This window comes from Dermacentor andersoni, chromosome 6 (assembly GCF_023375885.2).
Source record: "Dermacentor andersoni chromosome 6, qqDerAnde1_hic_scaffold, whole genome shotgun sequence".
NCBI lineage: Eukaryota > Metazoa > Arthropoda > Arachnida > Ixodida > Ixodidae > Dermacentor > Dermacentor andersoni.
This window is the reverse complement of record NC_092819.1, coordinates 91499706-91521899: the sequence shown is the minus strand read 5'-3', so window position 1 is coordinate 91521899 and position 22194 is coordinate 91499706. Positions and strand designations below refer to the sequence as shown.

At 46.6% G+C, this 22194-nt stretch overlaps 2 protein-coding genes across 2 annotated transcripts; one reads left to right on the top strand and one right to left on the bottom strand.

Annotated features, from left to right (window-relative positions):
* Nucleotides 1-2998: 2998 nt before the first annotated feature.
* Nucleotides 2999-18289, bottom strand: RpS4 (ribosomal protein S4). Its single transcript, XM_050171347.3, has 6 exons — nucleotides 18250-18289; nucleotides 17880-17957; nucleotides 16818-16998; nucleotides 7751-8020; nucleotides 3823-3952; nucleotides 2999-3167 (listed from the first exon to the last, which is right to left on the bottom strand). The coding sequence occupies exons 1-6, from the start codon at nucleotides 18250-18252 to the stop codon at nucleotides 3041-3043; spliced, it is 789 nt and encodes a 262-aa protein (XP_050027304.1). The 5' UTR covers nucleotides 18253-18289; the 3' UTR covers nucleotides 2999-3040.
* Nucleotides 18290-18526: 237 nt separating this feature from the next.
* RpL23A (ribosomal protein L23A) lies at nucleotides 18527-19303 on the top strand. The gene has a single exon (XM_050171348.2). It carries the CDS (start codon nucleotides 18603-18605, stop codon nucleotides 19257-19259), a length of 657 nt encoding a protein of 218 aa, XP_050027305.1. The 5' UTR covers nucleotides 18527-18602; the 3' UTR covers nucleotides 19260-19303.
* Nucleotides 19304-22194: the final 2891 nt, after the last annotated feature.

Here is a 22194-nt window from a genome sequence, read left to right as displayed (position 1 = left end):
TTAAGACCAGGCAACTGACCAATAACGCCTTCTATCGGGAATGGAAGAGGGCAAGGGAGTTTCGAAGCAGGTTTGGAGCAGACAAGCATTTTGGAACATGCTAGGTAAGGCTCAACATGACTGAAATAGACAGATCAAGAAAAGATTTATTAGACTTTGCAGTACACCATTAGGTTAGGCTGAATGAGTTCTGTGGAAGCCCGCAAGGTGGAGGAAAGTTCAGTAAAGGAAAAATGTCATGCACCGGACAAAGGAAACCCATACGTGCTCCTCGGAGAGAACTATTAGGTTACATCCTGGATGTGCAAACTAAATGTGGCCAAGAAGAAAGCTGTAACCAAGAGATTTACGCGCGCAGCACCCATTGCATGTTGACAGGCTTCCGTCTAGTCAAGAGTTATTTTTTTCGTTGTGCACAAGCAACACATTTTAAGGTTTAATTCGATAATGGAAATCCTAGGTTGCTTTCAATCCAGTTATCACTCATGTTTCAACATCCTAACATTTTCATTGACATTTCGTCGATCAAGTAAGTTTATAGAGTTAGCTAATTAGGCATATTTGTGCACAATGAAAAAAAAATAAAATACAGCGACAATCATGAACAATACCCATCAACATACAGTGAGCACCGTTCGTGTCATGCCCCATGTCAGCTGTATAAGGCTAAAATCTGGTGGATCATGCACGCGCATAGACAAACAATCTTTCATACAGAGGGTCAATGCCGTAGATAGTGCAATATTGGGCCAACCACGGTAAAGGTGAAGCAGGCGTTACACACTCCCCATACGTGGGCCAACCCCGAAGAAAGTGCAATATTAGGCCAACCGCGGTAGAGGTGAAGCAGGCGATAAGCACTCCCCATACGTGGGCCTATACCGAAGGTTGTGCAATACCGGGCCGACCTGCAGCATAAGTGCAGTTTGCCATTGATGCCATTTGCTACACACACAGCTTCGCTGGTCATCCGTCAGAGTACAAGGGCACTCATTTTCTTTTTAAATTCTTGCAGACATTCAGCGGGCATAGCAGATCACCACAGAATAAATGCGAAGTTACTTTATTGGTCATTGCATTTTTGCCAGTATTTCTCGTAACTTGGCGAGAAGAAAAAAAATCAAACGTTAATTAAAGAATAAAGAGAACTGTTCAGTGGCTTTCCAATCAACGTGGCTGACCGAGAGGTTGCACAAGCTTTATTATTAGGGCTGCCCCATAAAGTCAATGTAAAATGGCAACTGATATTTTGAAAGCCAAACAACGGTTTTTTAGTTTTCAGAGTCAATCTGTGCAAGTTGGGGCGTGCACACATCATTACTGCAAACCCAATTTCTGTCCTCGTGTTCCCCGACCCTTTGCAACCACTATGGCAGAATTGAACTTTAAATCCTCCGTTTGCATTTTGTGGCCGCAAAAGTCCGATTTTGTAAGACGGGGGTGTGCAGAATATAGAGCAATCGGAGTGCAAATTTGCATGATTACAGCTGCTACTGGATATTTCTGGTCGAGAAGTTTCAGAGGCAAGCAGCATGCCACACTACCGCTCCGATAACTGGACGTGGCGCACATGCAAAATATATTATAATGTTACAAGCATACTGTTCGCCATTAATCAATGCAGACTTACCAATAGCGCGTACAAGCACACCCCAAGACGCACGACAAACCATACAACTTATTCATTTAGCCTTCTTTCCCAACTGTCCCATAAAAAGCGCCAGTTCACATTATTTGTAGCTGGTCAGCATATTACGCAAATGCGCATGTATAAAAAATGCACCGTACAGCACAAATGCTTTTCATTTTCCTGTGGCAAAGTTACAATGCAGTGCCATCTTAGCATCGCCATTTACACGAGATCAGAGCTGCAGTGTCACATTTCGCAAACGGGTATAGACGATATTCTAATTGATATTAAGAGAAATAAATGGTGCTGGGCAGATCATGCAATGCGCAGATTAGATAATCGGTGGACCATTAGGGTGACAGAATGGGTACCAAGAGAAGGGAAGCGCAGTAGAAGACTAGGTGGCGCGACGAAATTAGGAAATTTGCGGGTGCTAGTTGGAATTGGTTGGCGCAGGACAGGGGTAATTGGAGATCGCAGGGAGAGGCCTTTGTCCTGCGTGGACATAAAATGGGCTGATTTCACACAGAGAAAACGCATGGAAAGGGAAATCATCGCATTTTGTTACTGTAATTGCATGGCGCACTCCTATTGGGTGGCACACTTGTTTTGCACATTTTGGTAGCAGCAAACTGCCCACTTTGCATGTTCCAAGGCTGACATTACAAGATCTGCCCGGTTATTAAGAGCGTGCCCAGAGTCCTTCAATGCTCTTCAAAAGCATTGAAGGACTGGCATGTCCTAGCTGCTGCCCAATGGTGACAAGGACAATCTGTTTACTTTTTTTGTGGCGGCAAAGTTACTTCATACTGTGCAATCTGACGGTTGCAAAGGTAGAAGTTTCAAATTGTCATCAGGCACCAAAGATGGAAGGCGTGGAACAGAGAAGGCTACCCACAGAAGCTAATGCCACCGACCTTGCCGACACAGGAACACTGGGGCGCGAGCAATTACAGCTTCTGATAAATTTGCAAGGCGCCCACAAGCTTCATGATACTGCAAAAGAAAGCCAAGGATTGCACAGAAATGTAAACAAAACAAAGGCAACCAAAGCGAAAGCTTTTTCTTGGGGGTGTGTGTGTGATACTCACAGGGCGAAGTCATTGCAGAGCGAGGTGGGTCACCTTGGCAACAGGGACGAGACGGGTGCATCGGCACGGCCACTCGGCCAGCCTGTGCCTGGTGCTACTCAGGTTTTAACCAAATGGACTTGGACCAGGACTTGTGAAAAGTTTGCATAATTCCAAAATTTGTGTCGGGGTGCCGGTATCGCCAAGATTCTACTGTATTCAGTGGCAGCACAGAAGAGAGGAACGGGATCCCCTCAGGAAACGCATCATTGCGCAAAGAACACACAAACTGCTCCACTGTACAAAGAATGGCAGGGAAGCGTCAAGTCTATTTATTGGCTCAGTGCTGGGCCTTGAGCTGAAGACGCCGGTCACGCTCTTCAGCGACGGTAAGCTTGATACCCTTGCCTCGAGGCAGCGAGATGTAGGGCTTCGTGCTCTTGCCAATCACAAAGATGTAGTTCAACCTGCACAAAATACAATGCACCAGATGTAACCGCACTCACACATAGGCAGCATCTGGTGCGCACAGCAATTGCTGTATGAAACCATGCTCAGTAAGACCAATCATGCGATCAGGGTATCACAAAAAGCAATTATATTCTCCTCATAGCATGGTATTCACACAGCAAACTCGCATTACTAAATTCAATTGGTCAGAGGATGGCACAACTTCGTATACACACTCAATGCTGTAAGAGACTTGCGCCACATCAAGATCTGTACAGATTGTGTAAAATGAGTTGTCACAGCATTGTAGGAGTGGAATTTCACAATTTGTTACAATTTCAAGTAACTGAGGAAGAAAATAAAAGCACCTACATTGCATTTTAATACAAATTTCATGAAACTTGCTTTAGCTTTTATTTGGCTAGAATATACCATTTCCTGGCATCGCAAATATGAAAAATGGCTTGGGGTGAAGTGTCTTTTCATGTAGGAAGTCACAAAATGTTTTGCATGTCGAACATGAAAACTAGACCATGCTGCATAACATATGCGTGTCCTATCCTTTTTAAGTTGCCAAGCATTATACACGCTGTGAAAGACCCGCTACCACAGCAAACAAGTCAACTTCACTAAAACTAAGGAACGTGGAATAACGATGCTCCCAAGACACACCTGGTGGCAAACGAGTGACCCTGAGAATCCTTGACATGGACAATGTCGAATGAACCAGGGTGCCGCTCCCGAGAGGTGATGATGCCCACACGACCCAAGTTGTGGCCACCGGTCACCATGCACATGTTTCCTGTAACACACAAAACCAAGAGACGTACTTTAGCTTAAAATCACAACAGCTGTTCCTGTATTCACCCAATAGCCTTGAATCAGCAACTCATTTTAAAGCTTGTCAAATGGAGCTAAGCACCATCCCTCTGCGTACGTGTGCTCAACATTTGAATACCACATTTACCTAATTACAAGGTGCACCCGATTTTCGCAGACATAAAAATAAAATAGAAATCCACTGAATGTAACATGCCACCAATTCAAAAAGAAAAATATAGCATGTCCTCACATTTGTAAAGAAGAGAACAAGCCAGGCAGAATTTACCTTCACAGACTGGATTTGAGCTTTCATTAACGAAAGCAGTGCATCATCCCCATTTGCACTACTTTGACCACAGATATCAAGCACACAGGGGCAGTATTCTCAAGCGATCACTTTCCAGAAACTGCACAGGACTTGTCGAAGCACCATATTTCCCTTACAACCAGTACCCCAGATTATGACAACCCGGAAAGACAAATAAAAAAGCAAGCAAAAAACAAGAAAAGAGAAATACGCGGAAAGAACTGCATAAAAAAATGCTAAAATCCTTGCAAAAATCTCCAGTCCACGTATCTTCTGCCAGCACCCCCCACCTTTGGCAATGCTGGTATAGGTGGATTGACACAATGGCCAAATCAGCAGAGTGATGTGACCTAATGTCATATGTGAGCGACGTAAATTACCTGCACAAGAAAGTCTGCTTCAACTAGAGTGGTGAAGTGCTAAAAAACGACGATAGCCAAGCCCCACGGTCACTTGGCTATCGGAGCATGGGGGATAGATTCTGGGCACGTGCAGACTGTTGTCTACTTGTGGCGACAGCACAACAAGTCAAAATACTGACTGAACCAGCCCAGACACGTAATGCATGCACATAGTAATGCACAGGCAGGCTTTCTTGACTACTTGCGAAACAAGGACATCTTCTGGGGGATTCAAAATTTTGAACTCCCAATTATGATTGTCCAGGATTTTAGGCAGGTTTCTGTGAGCATAATTTGCAGTGCCAACTTTAACCAGACAGGCAGGCCGATCAATAAGCAAAATGTTGGGTTCTCATGGTAATGCCCTACACCGAGTATGAGCGATGTAGTGCGACCGTCGGAAGCCACTGCTTTTGGTCTGCGCTTGACCACAGCTTCCATTTAGAAGGGAAACCATGGCTTCGATGGCGACCGCCAATGCACGAAATGCAAACAATTCTAGCGCAAGCATGAAAGAAAGAAAAAAAAAAAAAGGAGAAAGTGTCACTCAGCAGTGCTAATCCCATTCAAAAATAAATGGGAAAAGCACTCAAGCATGTGATGGCAAGCGGTCGTTTCTAGTTGCCCTGTGCTGGGCTCGTCTGCTTGTCAGCAGTGCAACTCTGGAGTTGTGATGTGCTGCTAATTGTGCATACGCTCTAGAGGAAAGGTCACCGCAACTGACAATTTTCATTGCACCACTCTGAACCGGTTCACGATGGTGCATGAGAAGTTAATTGTGCAGCTCGATTACTGCGGTGCAGACACGCGACACTGAAAATGAATGCAGAGGTGCAGGAGTTATGTTATTTTCTAATGTGCACCACGTGCATAAATTTTAGAGGTACCAAATCGCAGGTACGATCGGCTTCCGAGGCATAAGCATGCCCTGCACTTGCACAGACAGACACAGAGGCACAAATAAGCAGAGTATCAACGCTGCTAGCGCCATGTGCAGTGTCATTTGCACTGCTGCTTCACACCTGTACATATGCACCAAGTAGGCACATACAGTAGAGAGTGCAGCAAAATCGTAAACCAGCACTGCAAATTGAAATTAATGGCATCGTTCAGTGTGCGCAATTGCTGAACTGCTGAAATGAATCGCAGGGTGCAACACCTTGTGAACTGGTTTGGTGGTGCAGGCGAATCGAACAGACCAAATGTTTTCATGTATTCAGGCTGAGATGGGTGTGAGATACACAAGCAGAAAGCGACGGCACACCCTGTGGCCAGCTACACTCAGACCCGCCACAGACCAAAGTACGTACAGTGTGCTGTTCCCCAGGTTAAATTGCTCGAGTGGGAGAGACTGGCAACTCAGGAGGTCGCCTTGCAAAGGCCTGATGATTTGCTCTATCTTTTTTTTTTTCTTTCCTCCATGATTACAAGCTGTGTCCATAGCAGGCATTGAAGCCCAAAAATGATGCATGTGAACTCCAAGCAAGCGAAAATAGTTTAGAAAGAATATGCTTTACTAGTCCGAGGCGATATAGACTTGCTCTTTCGTGTCCCTCATCATCAACTACAGTATCGCTGTGCACCTTGGCATACTTTATATACAGTAGAACCCCGCTGTTACGTTCCTCACTGCTGCGTTTTCCCGGCTGCTACGTCGTTTTCATCCGGTCCCGACATAGCTTCCATAGGATCCAATGTATAAGGAACCCCGCTGTTACGTTGTAGCTGTGAAAACGTTCCCGCATGATACGTCGCAACTTAGCACCCCGAACCCGCCAGGGCTAAAGTAGATAACGCGCTCCAACCGCCATTTTGGCTTTTGACGAGTTTTGGCTGGGCTTGGCCGGGCTTGGCTATGGAACTGGCTGCAAGAAGCCGCACGCCAGTTCGAGAGGCCGCATGAGGCCGCCACTAAGTGGCCATTCGTGAAAAATGATCTTACTATCATCACTGTGATTACGGTCACCGCTTGGTTGTTGGACGGGTCGACTCACGGAGGAAGGAAACTCGGGAGAGGCCCTGACGTCACTCTGTTTATCGGGCCTGCTCTCCTCTCTTGTTCACGTTTCTCCCACGCCGCGCTGCGCGCAACCGGGCTGCTCGGACGCGCGCGCTCCGCAGCAATACTAAACAATCGTTAGCACGTTAGCATGATTACGCCGAAGAGGGCAAAATTTCCCGCGTATATTCGTTCGTCCGTTGCCATTGCCGTGGCGCGGTGACGACAAGGAGCACGAGCCGCATGATGCCGGGGAGTTGCCAAATCCTAGCTTTGGAGAAGCCGTCGCGGCTCTGGACCTCCTCCGCAGGTACGTCGCACCTCACAGCGACGCTGACAGCAATGCGGCCTTCCAGGGTATTGAGAAACGTGTGGCTATTTATAGCGAGCGAAAGAAACGGCAAGCCACCATTCTGGACTTTTTTAAGTCCTAAGCGCACTCTGTGGAAATAAATTGTCTATAGTTGAAGCTGCACTTTTTTCATTCATTTTCGGAGCTTTCCTCACTGTTGCGTTTTCCCGGCTGTTACGTTTTTTCCCCCCGGTCCGGTGAAAAACGTATGAACGGGGTTCCACTGTATATATATATATAAACACATTAGGTTCATGCTACTGAAAACTCCTTACATTGTGCTATGTGCTCATTTCAAATATGTGGCCGATTTTCGTCCAGTTCATGCATTTGCTGCATTTACTAGAAAAGTTTGCTAAACACTAGTTCCTCAGCTTTTGCTATATACTGGGTATCAGTGGCTTTTGCACAATTCAAGATATCCAATGATACCAACTCTATAGCTGTGCCCTAGACGAGCTAGGAGTTAACACTCGGGAAAGCTTTTCCTGGAAGCCTTCCAGAAGCACTGACAACAAATCAATTTCTCACTTTCATCCCCAACACAAACCCATCTTTTAGAGACGCTTATGCATCTCATACCAAAACAGTCGTAACAAACAAGACTACCACAAGGATATTTATATGGGTGCAGTGCAATGCCTTTTTCTGTGCACCTCAGCCATGCGGGAGTTTCCTGCGCCCAGCATGCACTCTGCATACCCGACAAGCATACTGACCGGAATCGAACTTGATGTAGTCGTCGATCTTGCCAGTGGCCAGGTCCACCTTGACGGTGTCGTTGACCTTGATGAGGGGGTCGGGATACCGGATGGTGCGTGCATCGTGGGTGGTGAGGAAAGGCACTCCCTTGGGGCCCACCTGGACACGCTTGACGCGGCACAACTTGTACTTGGCCTCCTCGGGGGTGATGCGGTGCAGGATGAAGCGGCCCTTCACATCGTACAGCAGCCGGAAGAACTCACCGGTCTTCTCAATGGTCACCACGTCTGCACAAAGGCCCGCCGTTGAGCTTCCAGGCTGCCGTTTCATCAGGCCAGCATCACAAGCCCGCTCACACATCAAAGCTTATCAAGCCACTGCATGCCTAAAAAGCAACTCTGCTCTCTTGCTTGTTTTTTGAAGATGTACAGATGTAAGTGAAATTTTTATACCTTTTGCTTAGCCACTATAGCATGACACTTGTTCAGTCTTAATACAACCTAGTTGTAGAGGTTACCACCATCAGCCTACATTTATGACCGCTGCACGACAAAGGCTTCTCCCTTCTGCGGCCCCAAAGGGAGCCTTTTAATTGCAGCTCACCACGTACACATACTTCTCACTGGCTTGCACGAGAAAAGGCAATGTCCGTCAGCCGGCACGCTTCACAAGAAGCTTGCCGACATCCTTCTCCAAGGCATGCAGGCACTCCACGTAGTGCAGTGGAAGGTTCCTCGCGAAAACTAAGCCCGGGACGGACTGAATCATCTGCCGGGCCTCCTGGAGGACAATGTTGAGGCAGCCTGCTCTACCGCATCATAGCTGCAGTCGTCGGTATCTGATGCAAGCACGTTCGCGACGATCGCCTCATCGGTTAGAAGTACTGTATTTACTTGCATAATGATCTCACTTTCTCGCCAGAAAAATTGACGCAAAATCAGGGGTGCGATGATTATGCGGGGTAAATTTCCTGCGAAAAGAAAAAAATTTTTTTCGCCCCGCATTTGCTGCGGGACACCAAAACAAAAATGGCGGCCGGCGGAGCAAGCTGAACACGTTTTTTTTTCTTCTTGTGAGTACATCACGTGCATTGAAACACTTTCTTCCGTATCAGTAATGAATAACATTAATATAGGCAAGTTTGCAGCAATTACGTAGCCATGTCCACTTTGAGGGGACAGAAACAGATGGGTGCGCTTAGCTGCCAGTGACATAGAAACACATGGCCGGCATGCTGCGGAAACTGCGGCATCTGTCTTCGCTACTATCCTAATACGGCACGTTTCCGCTAAGGGTGGGTGAATATCTTAAGGGGGGACGTGGCAATTGAAGTGGTCGAAATGGTAAAAATTGTCAAAATTTTCGATTTTCCTATTTATTTTTTTTCGCGATCCTCGGACCTTCTTTTACCTTGTGGTGAAATATTATAACAAAATACGCGGTAGAAATTGAGAAAACAGCACTTTCGTAGAGCGCCGTTATCAAAAATTGCAAAAAAATCGGGCCTCGGAAGGCGCCGTCGCACCGCGGATAGCTCGGCTATCTGATGACGCAGCGCCGCCATCTTGGTATCATCGTAAAGAGGAGAGATCGTAGCTCAAGATAGCCGCAGCGCCGTATTTCTCCACCGGAAAATAATACCAGCAAACGCGAACGAAAGAGAGGTAAAGGCGGCATCGTGATTGGGCGCAGTAGTCACGTGGGGAACACGGAGCGCTCCTATTGGCTGTTGTACATTTGAATTGCCCGTGAAACACACTCGCGCGCATTGGCGCTGCAGCGCCTTGCGCGTTCCGTTCATTGCGCTTGAACATTGTAGCAGCCAAACTACCCTAACGCGCGTGTTCCGTGATGAGCCCCAAAGGAGGCAAGTTCCGAACGGCCCACGCGTACAGAAAACGACGAAAGGCGCGGAACAGAAGGCGAAAACTACCCGCAGAAGCATCAGTTTGCTTCACTCCTGAGTGTTGAAAGTGCTGTGGCAGATGCAGTTTGCCGTTTCAATGCTGGCTGTGAAAGAGCACTGCAAACAATTACGTCGCAACTGGGATACAGTCCAGGATCGTGTTCACTGCGACGGGCTGCTGAAAAGGATGCACGACGTATCAAAAAGGCAACGAAGGTACATGAAACTAATATAATAATAGTATAATATTTGGGGTTTTACGTGCCAAAACCACTTTCTGATTATGAGGCACGCCGTAGTGGAGGACTCCGGAAATTTCGACCACCTGGGGTTCTTTAACGTGCACCTAAATCTAAGCACACGGGTGTTTTCGCATTTCGCCCCCATCGAAATGCGGCCGCCGTGGCCGGGATTCGATCCCGCGACCTCGTGCTCAGCAGCCCAACACCATAGCCACTGAGCAACCACGGCGGGTAAGGCACATGAAACTACTGTAAAGAAGCGAAAAATTACCTCAAAATGTAAAGCAAATGTGTCCTCACTGCCAAAGGACTACATTCCAGGCGGGTTTTAGCTGCTCAAAGTAAATATTTTGATGTTTCCAGCAAATAAAACTTTGAGCCCTGTTTTCTCAGCTTTCGCTTTTTGTGCAGTTGCTTTCAATGATCCCAGTGCAATTTCACAATGAATGAAGACAGAATCATTCTGTCTTTTGCACTTTGATCGTGAAACATTGATGAGTGCAATAAAGCTGTCCATTTTCATCTGCACCTCATAAAAAAATTTATGAGTTTTTTGCAAAGGTCGTTAGTAAGACAACATGCACAGAAAAGTTCAAAAAAAGTTTTTGTGCTTATTTCAGCATTTAAAAAATAAACCAATAGCTTTATTGCACATAATGGGCTTTCTTAAACATGCTGGTATGAAAATCTTGACAAACTTAGGTGTAATTAATTAATTAATTTGGGGGATGATCATTAGAGGATGTCAAGGGTTCTAACTCAAGAACTATAATAGATAGCTCAAAACTGATTTCAGTTATGATGTCAGCATAACAAAGCACACCTGCATGCTAAATTTCGTCAATTTATTCCCATGAATAAAAAAAAATTTTTTCATTGCCACGTCCCCCCTTAACTGTGTTACAAGCGTCGGCGTATGAATAGCGTACACTTTTAACGTATCAGTGTATACGTGGCTACTATCGTTGCCGCTCGCGATTTCTTGCGTGCCCACGAGTGCAGATGAGAAGAATCGAAAGGAGTCTTTTTTGTAGTTGTTGACCACAACCATTATAAACCCTACACATAATAAAGGCAAGTTTGGTTGCAGCGTTACTTTAGTCATGGAAGTGCGGAAAGTGATGGAAGTAATGAAATGAGGCATCTGCTTAAGTATGTTTGGTGCGTGCAGACCGCTTGGTTTGTCTTGGAAGAGTCGTTCGCGTAGCATTGAACAGATAGTAAGCGCAATCAATATTAGCTAGACTTGGCACACGACATATTGCTGCGGCAAGTTCGGGGTGCGATCATTACACGCGAAATTTTTTAAAAAATCAAATTTTGACGACAAAATTCAGGGGTGCGATTATTATGCAAGTGCGATCATTATGCGAGTAAATACGGTACTTAATTTACAATCCTATAGCTGTGCACTTTCTTTTCACCGGCAACATCGTGCACTGCGGATGATCTGCAGACGGATCAGCCACCTTCCATTTTGGCAGTGAGTTAAGCCAGGCTGAAAAATCGCCTGGCCAGGAACAATTTCAACGCAACCAACAAAGACGAATGCGCACGATTAAGCTGTTTGCAGAACTGCACTGAATGAGGAGCCAGCGAGTAATATGCGGTCAACATGTGAGTAATCTGCCAGCGGCGAAGCCCACTCATGTTCGGAGCGGTGGAAGGGCAACGGGAGTCGCACGGTGATGGCCGGAAAATGAGCGCATGGCGGCTGTTGGAGTAGCGGCCCGTCATGCAGCGCGGCTCAAATTTGTTTTCTTTTCAAGGATTTCTTATTTCACTAACCTTCGGATGGGACACCCAGCAGCCAGTCTTCTTTTAAACCAATAACGCAGCATAGGGGCATTGTAAGCGGGTTATTCCACCATGGAAAACATACAAAAGTTGACGGTGCACCAGCTTCTAATTTATAACCGATATATTGTTAAAACAGGTATCATAAGTGGGTTCGACTATCTCACAATGCGTGGCTTTTTGAGACAGGATTTCATGCGACTCATAGGCTACGGTGCCTATTGTGCAACTCAATGCAGCGGCATAAAAAAATGCTTGCTCAAGAAGGTTCATTTCCCTCCCATGTTAGTTGTGTATTGTGCAAATGATGCTGTGTTAAACAGCGTAAGTAGATGATGCAGCAGTGGTTATAGTGACGCCTCCTTGAAACCAACATAGCAGTCTTGTTAATCCAGTAGTCCCCAACCGTGAGAAAACCAAGCAGCTTTTGCATCAACATTTTGTTGTGTGCTCGGTATCACTACAGACACGAGAGCACTCTGGCCAAATCCAATGTTCCCACAGAGGCACCATATGAAGCAGCCATCCGAGGCTCTGCCTCCTACTGTAAACTCTATGGGTGTACGTGCAGTTTAGGCACATTGTTGGACCCCAGACAGGCAGTGCAGGCACATGCCAGGGCTTTGGGTGGTGCCAGCCCAACATACAGGTCACACCAGTAAAAAGAAAAAATCTGGCTCAGAATTCAAAGCCACATTTTACAGGCACCTGCTTCTTCAGTCCTGCAGTGGACATAAGATAGGCTGGTGATAATCATTCCTTCATTCTCTGTGCGTAGCGTTACCAATACCATCTACCTCAACTGCAGGTGTATGGCCATCAGAGGGATGATCTGTGTAGAACTGAATAAAATGAATAGAAAAAAGAACACCTCCAAACACGCACAACCACTACTAATTGCAACAACTGACCTTGTTGGTGTGGCCAAATCGAAATGCGCCAAGTATCTCAAGGCACTGGCATGCCTGCGTCCGTGGCGTAATGGTTTTCAATATCAGGTTTCTGTGCTAGCAGTCCTGTGTTTTAATCCCACAGTTGGACAATTTTAATAACATCTATTTATTACGCAGTACGTTGTTGAAAATGATGAGTTTACAAAGTCACCAAGCCATTTGAAGCCAGAAGGGCGAAGTTTAGGCAAATCCATGTACTTCCCATAATCCCCATGCTGGCTCAAGCGCTCCCATAGACACTAACACCAGAGCTCCCTCTAGCAATTATTGTATGAAACTCAATGGCCGCAGTGTCCTCCATGTGCTATAGTATGTGTGCTTAGGTTAGTGCACCGTTCCATCTTCCCATTTTCTGTGTTTGCTCTACCAGCATGGAAGTGCTGACTGCGAAGACACGCAGAGTTCATCACGATGCCACAATTACAAGGAAAATGACTATGTGTGCGGAGACTGACGGACATCGGGCTACATCACGGGCATTCGGAGCTCGAAATTTCCGTGCGGGACTGCTGCAAACAGGAGAGGCGTTTTACTCCAGCAGTTGCTGCATACGGCGCAGCCATGTGGCCCCTGCGATGAAGACTGTCTACGCATCTAGGTGCACTGCGCTGTACCTTCGTCGCTTACCGTATTTACTTGCAAATGATCGCACCTTTTTGTCAAAAAAATTGACGCAAATTCAGGGGTGCGATCAATATGCGGGTTCACTTTCCCACGAAAAGAAAAAAAATATATATTTTTTTCATCCTGAGTTTGCTGCGAGATGACAACAGGTCAACAAGCACGCGGCTGCCACTGAACAGTGCGGGACACCAAAACAAAAATGGAGGCCGGCGGAGCAAGCCAAACGCAATTTTTCTTCTCGCGAGTACATTACGCGCATTGAAACAGTTTCTTCCGTATCATTAATGAATGATATCTTAAATATCAGCAAGTGTGCGAAAATAGCGTAGCCATGTCCACTCTGAGGTTACAAAAAGAGGTGGGCGCGCTTAACTGCCAGTGACATAGAAACACATGGCGGGCATGCTGCGGAAACTGCGGCATTTGTCTTTGCTACTATCCTAATGCGGCACATTTGCACTAAGGGTGGGCGAATATCTTAGCAGTGTTACGAGCGTCGGCTTATGAATAAGGTACACTGCTAACATATCATCGTAAACGTGGCCACTATCGTCACTCGCTATTTGTTGCGTGCCCACGAGTGCAGACGAGAAGAATCGAAAGGTGCCTTTTTTTTTTGTTCTTGACCAAAACCATTATGAAGCCTACAAATAATAAAGCCAAGGTAAGTTTGGTTGTAGTTTTTTTTTTCCCATGGAAGTGCGGAAAGTGATTAACGAAATGAAATGGATTAAGAATGTTTAGTGCGCGCAGACTGCTTGGTATGTCTTCAAGAGTCGTTCGTGTGGCATTCGACAGATGGTAAGCACGATCATCATTAGCTAAACTTGGCACACAACATATCGCTGCGACAAGTTCGGGGTGCAATCATTACGCGAGTAAATGCGGTAGTTCGTGTTGAAGCGAGAGGTGGCACAAAAGTCGATTCGCTTGTTCCTGCTACCGCACCTCCTCACTCCAGCGCTTTGATAGAGTTTCCATGGTCATTGAGTGAAAGGTGTTAATGTTTGCTTGTGCATATGGGACACTATGCTTGTTAATTTAGTTCATGAGCGAATGTTTCAAAGTTCGTACAGCCGACAAAACTACTACCCGTACTTTTCGTGTGGCTGTCTACTAATTTGCCATCACTATCGGTGCTTCACCTTTCGGGCGAAACTGCGACTTTCATTTGTCACAACTTTGATATTTGGGAGTAAATCTGTTTTTTCAAATGAGAGAAATTTGCATTTCTGTGTGAAAGAAAGGTGTGCAATACTGTAAAGGACCTTTCTTTTTAGGTCACAGCAAACGAAAGTGCGTCACAATAGAGGGCGCATTAGAATTGAGTACCGTATTTACACGATTGTAAGTCGACCCCTTTTTTTAAATTTGAAAGTCTGAAGTTGGGGGGTCGACTTACAATCGAAACCGAAACATGGCCCCGCCAAAAAAAAAAGCGATACCAACGGGAGCTACAACGTAGTTACAATTTTATGTTTGCTCTATGGCCCTACCCGTATCTTTTTGCTATCCCGCGTGTTTGTTCGCTTTTCGGAAGGGTTTTTCAACATTTTTGAGTCTTGCAGTGCATGCAACACTCATGGGGGGGGGGGGGGTGTCGATAGTTGATGGAAGCGCCACTGTTCCGATTTGCGGCGGCACCCTCAGAACGGTGGCGCTTGCGGGGAGTATCGGTAGTTCATGGAAGAGCAGACACCGCTCGCGGGTTTCTCTTTCTCTGTTTAAAGCACGACCGGCTTTATTACTAGTCGGTCGTGGTTTATAGGCATTCGTATTGGTTTGACGCGTTCCACTTGACTGCCGGCTACGTGCTACTTCTATGCTTCCCCAGTCCTCATGAGTGCTCCAGGCCCACTAATCGTTCGGCACTCGTTCACAGCAGCGTTCAAGAGGGCTGCCATCCTTTACGCCGAAGAAACAAATCACTGCGCAGCGGGCCGCAATTTCGACGTTTCTAAACGGGTGGTGCCAGAGTGGCGACTGCAGCGAAGTGAAATGTGTGACGGCAAGTGAGAAATTTCCCACGTGCCGAAGTCTGGACGCTTTCCGGAGCTGTAGGCTAAGCTTGCGGCGTACGTCGCTGAAATGCGTGATCGGTCCCTGCCAGTGAAGTGCGACGTGGTCATGAAACAAGCCCGGACCTTCGCCTTAATTTTAAGGTTCTGCTCCACCGTGAGTACGAGTGGCTGGCGGCAGAAGACTGCGAATTTACGCCAACCGGACCTGTCAAAAGAGCCTCCCTGACGGCTGCGTGTGGCTGGGTGCATTTGGCGTGGGCTGCTGTTCTGCAAGATGTCCTGGTGCGGTCGTTTGCCAAATTTGAAATTTCGCTGGACCACGACGCGCTGTGGGACCGCAGCAACGATGACGATGGCAGCACTAGTGAAGACGAGTAGTCCAGTGACCATGTCAGCTACTAATAAATTTTCGTTATCGAATGCGCCCTCGGGTATGCTCTCTGATTTTTTTTTGTTTTTCGGTCAGGCGATATGGGGGGGGGGGGGTCGACTTACATTCGAGTCGACTTACAATCGTGTAAATACGGTAAGTACGGTAAGCGCGAGACAAGGTGCAATTTTGTGTGCGAGCTGTCAAACAACGCATCAGAGTCAGAGTTGCCGCATATGTTGATTCAGCAGACATGGTAGGAATGAGCGAGCGGCACGTAGCTCCGCCCAAAACTGGCGCCACTGCATGGACGCTCAGTATGACTTCGCAAATAAAGTGAGAACAAATATTCGTGCACAGCTCTCTCGTAAACAAGATGCCAATCTAGGCATGACTATGCAAGCAGTGTAGACTTGTTTCCGCAAGGCCACATCCACAGTGCCGGTTCAGTTTACAGCCGCCGATGACTAGGAGCCGGCATGCCTAGCTCACTGGGCCGTCGAATCGGGAGACCAGTGGCACTTGGGACACGACCACATGCAGCTCATAACGAAGCACCCATGTTGGTCAGCATGTTTACACAATTATTTCGGGCCTAATTGCAATACATTTGATTTTACGGATGCCAACAGAAGCGAATAAGCAAGCCAGGCGAGCCTGCGATCGCTGGGAGACGGTATAGGCCTAGCTTGTTGGCCGCCGGATTCGAGGCCGACAGCCCCTGAATTTCGGTCTGCGGCCGCCGAAAACTGTTGGCTATCTTTCACCATAGGAGGGGCACTTCCTTGGAATTTTACAGTACTTAATATATTACCGAAACCTATGCATGCAAGTCTGCGTCAAATCTTCTGTTTCTTGTGCACATTTGTTTCCAGTCATACTATATTTTGGTAAAAGCGCAGGTGATGCGCTGCAGCTGCCAGTCGCAAAACATGCCACTCCACTCCGACATCTTTCATGCAATAGGTCATAGTTTGCAACCTCACAGTATCAGACAATTTTACATAGAACAACGTGGGGCATAACTACACGTTTCCCTTTCGTATGAGGTGCACAATTCTTTAGTTGCAGATGTGAGCTGGGAAAGAAGTCTCTTTAGCCTTTGTAATGTTGCCTGTTATATATTAAACATAGCATAAGGGGAGTAGCCCATGTAGGCAGCAATACTGACCCATGAATCCAGCGGGGTAGTTTGTGTCGGTGCGGACCTTGCCGTCCACCTTGATGAGACGCTGCTTGACAATCTTCTTCACCTCAGCGCCCGTCAGGGCGTACTTGAGCCGATTCCTCAGCATGATGATGAGCGGCAAGGACTCCCGCAGCTTGTGGGGTCCAGTGCTGGGCCGGGGAGCCTAGGGTCAAGCACATGAACGGGCTACTTCAGCATGTGGCCATATTCAGCCGTTAGAATAGGTTGTTGCAACTTGGTGCCAGTCCTGTACAGAGCTGGCTTGGCCCTCCCGCAACAGCCTTGCATTACCTTTCAAGCAGGTGCAGGGGATGTCATTAAGTGCAGGTAAATCAAATCGGCCTACTCCAAGGTCCCATGCGTGCCAATACTATGCAGTGTCCCACTAATACACATTCAGCTCACAAGAACTCGCGAATTTTTTCACTTGTGCGAATTCGGACAAGTGAAAAGGGGTGACCGTCAGCGGCCAGTAATCCACGGCTGTCGCCACCTGTCAATGCCATGCCATACCTGTGGCGACAAATCAGTCTACCGAACATACAAGCAAAGGTGCACAAGAAAACATTTGTTCTATCAGTAACATTTCCAAAACAGGAAGTGCTCTGGAACATGTGCTCGAGATCTATGGCTGATCGTAGGTAAAACGAACTGCTATTTAGCGTGCTCCCCGAGTACCATACCGATGCTTCATTAAGGCCTGTACTACGCATTATGGCAGTGTGCTGTGAAAGGCAAATGGCCTGTCACATCAGATTCGCGTGGAATGTTCTATTGACTGCGTTATGCGCTGTTTGAAATTGCTTTTGCCTGAATGCTACATTGATTACACATGTCAGTATACTCTAGCCTGCCCAAATGTGCAAAACTCGCGTGCATGTCCCAATGTGAACCGCCACAACCGTCAGGCGTTCCATGCCTCAAAGGCACAAAAGTGTAACGTTAACTTGAAGATCATGTTTTCTTTTATTAGTGTCAGCCAACGAAAAAGGCGTTTGAGGCAACATTCGCTAAACTGCCGCCCGCAAAGGAACTGCTACTTACAAAAACTCCACCGAGCTTGTCCAGCATCCATGATTTCGGCGCGTTTAAGCGCTTGAGGTGCTTCTTAGGTCCCCGCGCCTGCAAAAGGACACATTCGTTAGTAACAAGCGCACACAACACGCGATCGAAGGGCAACCTAAAAAATAAAAACCGGCAACAAAAGTGGACAACGTGAACATGGTCCCAGTCAGCATCTTGTATGGTCTGCCTGACAGCGGCTCCAGATTTCAAGGAAAATTAAGTAAGAAGCGACTACAATGACACACTGATATGAAAGAGCCATGCCTCTTTTTACTACTAAACACAAAAATTGAGCATAAAAATTTGATCATGGTCGGATTTACGGAGATTGAAAATATGCACAACCTACCATCCTAGAAGGCAGCCATGAAAAGGAGCTATCCCAACATGCACTAAAATGGCAAGCTCGCGCCTGCGAGAGCAAGGATCTCCGATTGGCTGAACCATACGTAAATTACATACAAGCAATGTTAAAAATTAATTTTAATACATTATTATTAAAGTTAATATATAAGCAATAATTATTTTCTAATAAAAATTATTATCGATGCAAGATATTTAATTTTTTTTGTATATAGGACGTTATTTTCTGCGGTACCTTTCTGTTTTGCGCCACCTGCTGGCTCTCTTTGCTAGGCTTATCCTTTCTGTATTAGACACGTGTGAAGCAGAGTCCTTTGCTACGCGTGTCCGTTCTTAAACATGCCACCGAAGGGTAAGAAACCGCCAGCAGCCGCTGCTGCAAAGGCTGAAAAGCCCGAGGAAAAGAAGAAGCCCGCCGCCGCAGCCGCCCCAGCCAAAAAACCCGCCGGTGCTGCAGCGTCAGCATCGAAAGCCCCTTCCAAGCCGGCGGCGTCCAAGCCTGGCGACAAAAAGTCGGGTGCTGACAAGAAGCAGCAGGCAGCGAAGAAGAAGGATGCCGCAGGTCAGGCCAAGGCCCGCGCCAAGGCGATGGCGGTGCGCAAGAAAGTCGTCAAGGGAACGCACGGCACGCGCCAAAAGAAGATCCGCACATCAGTCAAGTTCCGCCGGCCCAAGACCCTGTCGCTGCGCCGCGATCCCAAGTACCCCCGCCGTAGTGTCCCGACCAGGACCCGACTTGATCAGTTCTCCATCATCAAGCACCCACTGACGACCGAGTCTGCGATGAAGAAGATTGAGGACAACAACACGCTCGTGTTCATCGTCCACCTGCGGGCCAACAAGCACCAGATCAAGACAGCCGTCAAGAAGCTGTACGACATCGATGTCGCCAACGTGAACACGCTTATCCGGCCCGACGGACAGAAGAAGGCGTACGTGAGGTTGGCGCCTGACTACGACGCGCTGGATGTGGCCAACAAGATCGGCATCATATAAACTGTGTGCGGTTCACAGTGGAATAAAGCGGCTGTTGACGGTAACCTTTGTACCTTGCTCGTACTGGTGCTGCGATGGCTTCTGGCGAGCCATTCGCATCAGCTTCTCAGTTTGAGTGTGCGATCTGCATAAGTCATTGAGGCGGGCTGTTGGATCATAAATGGCGTCATTTCTATAACGCATAAGCTTAGCACGTGGTCTTCACGTGCGTCTGTAGAACGCTACGATGCTCAGGACCACATGCCGAACCAGCTTCGCGCAAACTTGCGTTGTCAGTTGTCACCTTTGCTCAGATGCACCACGATTTTCATATGCATAATGCGCACTACACGTATTTCCGCTATTGTATAGTTAGTGCTTTGTAGTGCCAGCTTGGACAACTCGTGCTGGTTTGACCGCCTCCTTGGCCAAGTTGACAGGTCTTTCAAATATTCGGCACGATTGACGAGTGTACCTTACTGAGATACATTCTACAAGCTACCTGTATTTAATGATTCATATTCTCAAGCTTGGCAACAATAGTGTTGCCACTTATAAACAGCGCGTTACACTTGGAGGAATTCAAATTGCTATATCATAGTTTACTTCATTGTGCTGAATTCTGAGAGGCACTTGCACACATTTGTGCAGCAAGCCAAGGGCTAGCCGATTTTAAAACCTTGACATGTTCTCAAATTTTAACGGTAACGCCGTCAAGATACCTAAATGTTTATGTATGAAGTGCAGTAAGCGGCAGCATAGCAGCACAGGTGAAACTTATATGGCTTCACAATTTAAGATAAAATACAACTTGCACCTTGCTTTTATATGAATCAATATGCCACTTGCCCGTTCTCGCCTAGGCTTTATTGGGCCTCATGGAAAACATGTTTCATGCACACAGGATGGCCATAACTTGGGCTCACACAGACTTATTTGCATATATGCTTATTAACATTTTTGTCAAAATTGGGCGCTGCATGCAAGTCAGGCCCACTTCTACTCAAATAAGCTTAGAGATAGATTTTAGATTATGGAGTTTTACGTGCCAAAACCACTTTCTGATTATGAGGCACGCCGTAGTGGAGGACTCCGGAAATTTCGACCACCTGAGGTTCTTTAACGTGCACCTAAATCTAAGTACACGGGTGTTTTCGCATTTCGCCCCCACCGAAATGCGGCCACTGTGGCCGGGATTCGATCCCGTGACCTCGTGCTCAGCAGCCCAACACCATAGCCACTGAGCAACCACAGCGGGTCAAATAAGCTTAGGTTCAAACGTAGTCACAAATTAGCAGTTACTGCCGAGTCAAACTTGCACAAACTTCAGATTTGCAAGGAGGTAGCCTCACTAGTGTATCATGCAAGACCAGAGTCTGTTCATATGCTAGCACATATTTTTAAGAGGCTTTGCTAAACTTTTTGAACATGGTAAACAAACCTGTCGGGAACATCTGAGCATAATTTATTCCTGTACTCGTGTCAAGGGAGCCTTTTGTGTAATTTAAAGACGGCCTGCTTTTACCTTCAACATTATGAAAAATCCCCGGCACCTTTTATGTAATCCACACACGATGGCCATTGGCCAGATTTTCCTGTGCATCCCAAATTAACTGCCTCCAGCAGTATGGTTTTGTGACTGACAGCGCAGTGGTGACACCTGGTGGTGTAGAACAGTACCTCTGCACCAACACTAGCCTATGTGATTGGAGGGTCCTGCCACATAATCTCGGAAGTCCAGCCAATGTGGAAGCTCAGCGCAATGATGGGCATGGCTTGACACATTCTGAAAAAACTAGGGGAAGTCTACAATGTCGTGACAGTTTTAGTGTTAGTTCGATTGCTGATAACTATTCATACAAAGCGCATTTAAAAAGTTGAAACTTCAGCAATTCCTTTGGTGTTGAACTCGTTTACTGCAACAGCAGCTTGCTCTCACAGTGGACACCATTCTCAATAACTTTACAATGCATGCATCCTCCTATTCATCAACATAACCGAAGGACTGACACAGCAAACCCATTTCAATCTAACTGCTCTTGCAGTCAAGATATTGGAAAATATTTTGTGGGGAAATGTCTTTTAAAACCAACAGATGCAGTTTTCCTGAAAGATGTTGCAGGACCCCTTCATAGAAAGAGGCACAAGATATTGTATGCTTTGATTGTTGTCAAGCAACTGTATGGAAACGGAAAACACTTTTCGGAATCTTAAAGACTCCCACGCACGAGCATGCACCACTTTGTTTCCTGAAAAAGATATGTAGTTTAAACGGAAGGATCACACCTACTCCTTTTTTCTTTCTGTCAGCAGCAGTTTCGAGCTGGGATTTACGCTAGTTGTGTTTAAATGATATTGCGCGACATAAGAACGACAAGGACGTGAGAGAAGACGACACACCAAGCGCGAGCTTGGTGTGTCGTCTTCTCTCACGTTTGTGTCGTTTTTATGTCGCGCAATATCATTTAAACAATGGATTACCAACTTGCCTGGAATGCTGCTCTCATTAGTTGTGTTCATTCATGCATTTGTTCATCACAATCTCAGTGCAAATACATTTAAAAAAAAGAGACCTAACCTCTTGTCGAACAAGCCTGTTAAAAAAATTATTTAAATTATGGGGTTTTACTTGCCAAAGCCACAATCTCATTATGAGGCACGCCATAAGGGGGGACTCCGGAAATATGGACCGGGTTCTTTTATGTGCACCTAAATGTAAGTACACAGGCGTTTTCACATTTCGCCTCCATCAAAATGCAGCCGCTGTGGTCAGGATCTCGCAACCTTGTGCGTAGCAGCTCAACACCATGGCCACGAAGCAAGCACGGTGGGTCGAACCAGCCTGTTCAAGCTCAGCATCCCAACTGTTCCACCTTGGCTGTATTGTGCAAACTAACTTGCATTGGGTGCTGACAAACAGCGCCGGCTTTTTATTGCTCATACCTTGTGCACAGTA